This window comes from Cavia porcellus, unplaced genomic scaffold (assembly GCF_034190915.1).
Source record: "Cavia porcellus strain 051 isolate PalLab524CR breed Dunkin Hartley unplaced genomic scaffold, mCavPor4.1 scaffold_13, whole genome shotgun sequence".
NCBI lineage: Eukaryota > Metazoa > Chordata > Mammalia > Rodentia > Caviidae > Cavia > Cavia porcellus.
This window is the reverse complement of record NW_026947496.1, coordinates 6,486,246-6,492,147: the sequence shown is the minus strand read 5'-3', so window position 1 is coordinate 6,492,147 and position 5,902 is coordinate 6,486,246. Positions and strand designations below refer to the sequence as shown.

Here is a 5,902-nt window from a genome sequence, read left to right as displayed (position 1 = left end):
TCAGTGACAATGCCAGCAATTAACCACGTGGATATCCCTGCTAATCAGCACGTATGGGCTGAGAATGGCAAAACCAAGTTCTAGAAACAATTTAATATTTACTATTGTTGTATGAGGTGTTGTGATTGACCCTATATAGAAGGAGAAAATGAAATCTGCCCAATAAAAGAAAAGGAAACAGGTCATGAGAATGAGAGTATTTTGGATAGCTGTGATTTCTGGGCTGGAATTGTTTCTAAACTTGGAGCTATGCAGGTAAAAGACACGCTTGTGATGTTTGTGCAGATGGACGGCCATATCCACACTGCTCCAGCTCATGAGACTCTGGAAGGTAATATCTCGAAGAGTCATGAGAGAAAGAAAAAGCCACCTAACCATCTGCTGAGATGGTAGCATGTAGCACTTGCTAATATACATTCCAATTCCAGAACAATTAGTGCTATTGATTATTGTGACATAGTAAAGCAAGTTGGAACTTATCAAAAAATTACAAACCCAAAAGAGGAGAACATGGGGAAGAACTTGCCATGCAGTCTGCGGCTTGAGCTTTCTGCACAGGCTGTTCCTGGGACTGATGGTAATGGCCTGGACCATGCTGAGGAGACAGGTGGTACAGATGGAGAGGCCCCGTGCCACCCGCCCCAGGTAAACCATAGTTTTAGATCCTACATTACCTGGGAAGTTTCTGAAACAAAAAACTGTTGAAATGATTCCAATACCTCCAACAGAAATTATGACCACGTTTGAGAAAACCAAGTGTATAAGAATGGAATTTATAGGTCTTTTCTCAGGTACTTTGACAAAAGTATACACATATCTCACAAATATAAGAGTGCTGACTATGATTCCTGGTCCCAAAAGGGGAAGAGCGATTGCTGACTTGATGTAGCTACTCCAAATCATCTGACTTCATGGGCACAACTAGAAAAATGATTTTGAGAGACCAAATAAGTAAAGATGACACATCTGTTTGTTTTAAAGAACAGAGAAAGTTCTGAATATATATATATATATATATATATATATATATATATATATATAAATTCTAAACTGTTTTATCCACCTGCCTTTCCAAAAGATCCTTTCTAGCATTGGTCATGTGTAGAAATTTGTTAGGCCTAAGAAATAAATACAAGAAAGGCAATCTAAATTTTTAGACCATGGGAGTAAGTATGATAAATAATCTCCCTGTCGTAGATTTTACTTACGGTCCACCCAGATCCTCTTTACCACCTCATACATCCTTAGGTGTTCTACATTCCAGATTTTTCCAAATTTCTAAAGTCTCCACTGCACCTTTGGCTTTACCCTCACAGCTTCCACCAATCTATGCTACCATCTGCATGCTTCTACCATTCTGGAACATGATGTTCCATGACTTTCTCCTCAAAGCAAAGTATTTCACTTTTGCAGTTTTGAGTCTGCAAAGAGTGGAGACTTGCTGCTTCTTGTGATATCCTCAGCCATCTTTTATATTGCTCTGTTCCTTCTCAGAAAATGAGTTCTCCTCATTCTCTTTTTGTAGTTCAGTTTTACTGAAGTGTCCTTTCTGGCCAAAGTCCGAACATTTTAGATCATTCTCTTAGACTCTTGCTCTTCAGTTACTACACAAATCTGGCTAAAAACCCCTGACAATAGCCATACCACTGCCTCAACATTCTACTGCCTTGAAATTTCTTCTGCCAGATTAATTAGTACACTTCCCTTAATATCAGTCTTAGCAGAGTCTCTCAACACAAGCAAAATGCAGAGCAACATTCTGCTAAGTTATATCATAAATGTTCTGGAGTCCAGCAGTCAATGCAATACTTCTTCCCAGCCAAAACTTCTCAAACCTGCTTTTACTGGTTTTATGAGCTATGACTAGAATATCTCATACAGAACAGTGTAAGGCATCCCAGCTGTCCTTCTTCAGGTGACATCTATGAGCCTTTTAAAATTCTTTCCACAAGCCATTCTCAAAGGCTCTTGAACCATGATCACAGCAATTACCCCACTCCTAGTACCAAGTTCTGTATTGGTTATTTTTTTCTTGTTAGTGAGGTAAAATACCAGTGATACCCAAAATTACGGAATGGAAGGATTCTTTAGCTCACAGTTTGTGGAGGTTGAAGTTCAGAATCAGCTGGCTCCAAAGCAAGGTGGAATGACACTTATATTGTAAGCAAGCTACTACCCTCTAGAGCAGGTGTAGCATTCACTCCATCTCTGTGTCTTCCTCTTGCACAAGATGAGGATGTTTACAAAGTGAAGACCCTGGCTCCCTGCTGAATCACTTAGTTAAACTTCTAAATTTCTTAAATTGACACTGTATCAACAATTACAGCCATAAAGAACAAAAATAAGTTACTTACAGGAAAAATGGGAGAGATAAAATATAATTATAATAAACAAAATAAATCAGAATTACAAAGAAAACTATGGCATTTTTTTCTTGCATGGAATCTAGTAGAAATAAAGCACAAACTGAAAGTAAAAGCAAAGGTGTTAGGGATGAAAAAGAAGGAGGGGAGGGGCATGAGAGTGAAGTAGAAAAGTGGTATGATCAAGTGTGTCATGGAATCCACTGCTTGTTTGTTTGATGTATGCTAATGGTTGTGATCAAAAGATAAACAGAATTATAAATTCTGGTTAAATTTCACTTGCTATATATCTGTATTGACCTGATGAAATTGATTATTTTTAGGCAAACTACTCTGTTCTCTGAGACAGCAACAGATTTTAGATAAAGAAATCAGTCTTTTCTTTCCTGAAAAGAATTAAACCTAGACTGGAAGAGACGTCTATGTGTATATTTTATTAAACTTCCACAATTTCTTATCTCCAGCATGAGAGACCAACAAAATGCTGTCAATGAATAAAGTCATTACAGTTTAAGGTAGTAAAAGTTGGGTAATTATGTGTATCACAAATGCTTGAGGAGTATCATTAACTTCGAGAAGCATAAAGTTCAGCATTCAAAGGAAGGAATTCCAATCAGCACCTCTGGGCTTAAACTCTGGCTTTCCCCATGCCTCTATACAGGATTTTGAACACATTTTGGGTTCTTTTGAGACCCAGTTTCTCATCTATCACCTGGGGCTGGTCATTTGTGATATGCAGGGGTATTGCCCTTATGTCTGTTATGGAAATGCTGCAGGTGAAAGAATAGATTTACAAGGAGTAGAACTGAAGCCATTTCTTTAAGGTGGCAGAGTGGAGAATGAGAATTCTGTATCTCTTCTGTTTTCTATGCTTTGTGTGTGAACTCAGGGGTGCGGATAATGGGGTTGCTGAGAATGAACCTTTGCATGATTAAGGTGCTTTGATATGATTGATTTTGCTTTGCACACATCATTAGAGAATGAAGAATTCTTTCAAACTTACTTTCTTGAAAGATAAGTAAACTAGGTGTTTTCCTAATGTCTCTGAGCCTGCTATCATTAAGCCAGATATTCATCTCAGTGAATCAAAAGAAATGGGCATAAAATTATAGAATCAAAGGCCAGAAATTCTCCACTTTATTATTATAAAATTGTCTAAATTTCAAATATAGAAACACTAGTTCAACAAAAGAGGACAAGACATCAGAAGGAGAATGCGTGGAGTAGCTTTCATTTCAGAAGGGGTTTTATGCAGGAACTTGGAGTTGTGCTGATAGAGAACATGTTGATGGACCTTGTGAAGAATGATATGGCACTAGTCTCACCCATAAAACTCTGAAAAGGGCATTGAGTAAGATTAATGGAGTGAGAAGAATTTACTTTGTTTCCTTAGTTTATGTTATAAAGCTGCAATAGTTGTTGCATTCCCTAACTTGCAATGAGTTCACAGTGCTATTTGTGATGGAGTGGAATAAAGTTAAAAAAGAGAGAAACAACGTGCCATGAAGACCTGGGCTTGAATTTCCTCCACACAGAGTCTCTGGAACTAATGATGATAGCCTGAACCCTTGAGAGGAGCCCACCAGTGCAGATGGAGAGACCCTTGGCCACCCACTGCAGGTAACACATAGTATTATAGCCTGCGAGGTCTAATAAGTTTCTCAAACCTAAAGATGTTATTGCCTCTGGAATTTTTAGGACTAAGTGGAAGAGAATAACATGTATAAATTTATTCTTAGTACCTCTCCCAAACTGCACATATCATTCATAACACAGAGAGGCTCCTTCCAATGCAAGTCCCATTAGAAAGACTAAGATTTTCCCCTTGACAAAGCTCAAAACTATTCTGTATTTCACAGTCAGAAAAACATGGATCCAGCAAACTCTTTTATGAAGCAAGTATCCTGAAAGATGATATTTATGTGCAAATGTGCTTCCTGTCATAGCGATTTCCTAAATTTCTAGGGAAGGCCTGACACATGTAATGATGCAGACTTTTACAATAAGACTCTCTCCCTTGTGACTTAGCTCTGTTTGGGGGATCATATAGTGTAGTGTTAAATGCCACATTGATTACTATGAAGGAAACTTAGCACCCAGATTTTTTGATCTTGATATAAATAAAATCAACCTACTTCTAAAACTATCATATATCCCACTTATGTTCAGTCTTGACATGGCTGAATTGAACACAAAATTCTCTTCCTAGAATTTATACCCATGTTTTAAATTTTATTTTACTATATTGCATCATCCAATCCCAAAAGCTTTAATCTGTCCACTTTCCTCACAGACACACGGCAAATCCTGTTGCTCCAAACTCTAACATCTTCTAAACTTGGCCAGATTTCTACTTCCATAGTGGATCTTATTCTGTTCAATATTATTTTGTATCACTCATTCTGGTGTGTATAAGTATTTCCAGGTTTGACTTTGAATGCAAATATTATGTCTTTGAAAGGTATACTGAACCATTATATTTATGTATTTCTAAACTCCAGACTGATTCTATGATTTCATTGCTTACAAATATTTGGTACATTTTTGTCATCTTTTTGGTACTGGCAATTGAGCTCAGAACGTTGCACTTGCCAGGCTGATGCTCTGTCACTGAGCAATATCCTCAGCTTTATCATCTTTAATATCAAGTTAAATAATACAATTTTGAAACCAGATGGACAGAGCAGTCCCTCCCACCACCATCTCCATCTCCATTTTCCAGCTGAACCATGCTAGAGAGCCCAAACAGGCCCCTCTCCTCACTGTTGCTATAACTGAAGTGAATTGCGTGGAAAGGCCCAGAGATCAGAAAACATGCCCATGACAAAATAGGGTCTCAACTAAGGTGTACGATGAACAGGTGAGATTAATGATGTGAAAAGTCCAAAGCAACAATAACAATATGAGCCAACAGGTGACTGAGGCTTTTGCAGGACTAACGGCATGGGAAGAACCCAGGACTCTGTAACTGGCCACGTATTCTTAATTTTTTTCTCTTATTTTTCTTTTTAGTCTTTTTCTTCCCATTCTCTTTTTTCAATCTATTTATTTATTTTTTCTTTGCTCCTCTCTTTTATAAACGAGTGGGGAGAACTCCAGCCACAGAAAACTAATCCCATCCCCCAAACTCAGAGACCAATTTCAGATAATCCTTCAAATACTCCTTTGTTCTTTTTTCTTGCTCCCTTCTTCAGTTTACCAAACCTTGTACAATCATCCTCTGTGCTGCAGTGTTGTTTCTACTTCCTTTTCAGTTATCTTTGTTTTATGCACTTTTATACCTATATTTCCCCACTCTACCATGGGGAAATATGTTGCATACAAAATCCTGATTATAATCAGTTTAGTTATAGAACTATAGGCTCTGCTCCTATGGTCCAAATCACAAAGTCAATAGTTACCACCAGTTTCTAAACTGTGCTTGATGCTATTGTTACTTCTAATTTTACTGCTTTTGCTAGGATGTCATACCTGTTAATTATCTGTTCTCCCTTCTGTAATAATACTGGGAAACTCTTGGGTAATAACCTCGCTACAGC

General features: G+C 37.7%; 1 protein-coding gene and 1 pseudogene across 1 annotated transcript; both read right to left on the bottom strand.

Annotated features, from left to right (window-relative positions):
* On the bottom strand, positions 1 to 903 carry Cavporv1r667 (vomeronasal 1 receptor cavPorV1R667). The gene has a single exon (NM_001167445.1). It carries the CDS (start codon positions 901 to 903, stop codon positions 1 to 3), a length of 903 nt encoding a protein of 300 aa, NP_001160917.1.
* Positions 904 to 3,394: 2,491 nt separating this feature from the next.
* On the bottom strand, positions 3,395 to 4,238 carry Cavporv1r-ps736 (vomeronasal 1 receptor cavPorV1R-ps736 pseudogene; annotated as a pseudogene).
* Positions 4,239 to 5,902: the final 1,664 nt, after the last annotated feature.

What these genes read in the sequence shown, in the direction of transcription:
- Cavporv1r667 (NM_001167445.1), bottom strand. Translation starts at nt 903, where the DNA reads ATGATTTGGAGTAGCTACATCAAGTCAGCAATCGCTCTTCCCCTTTTG.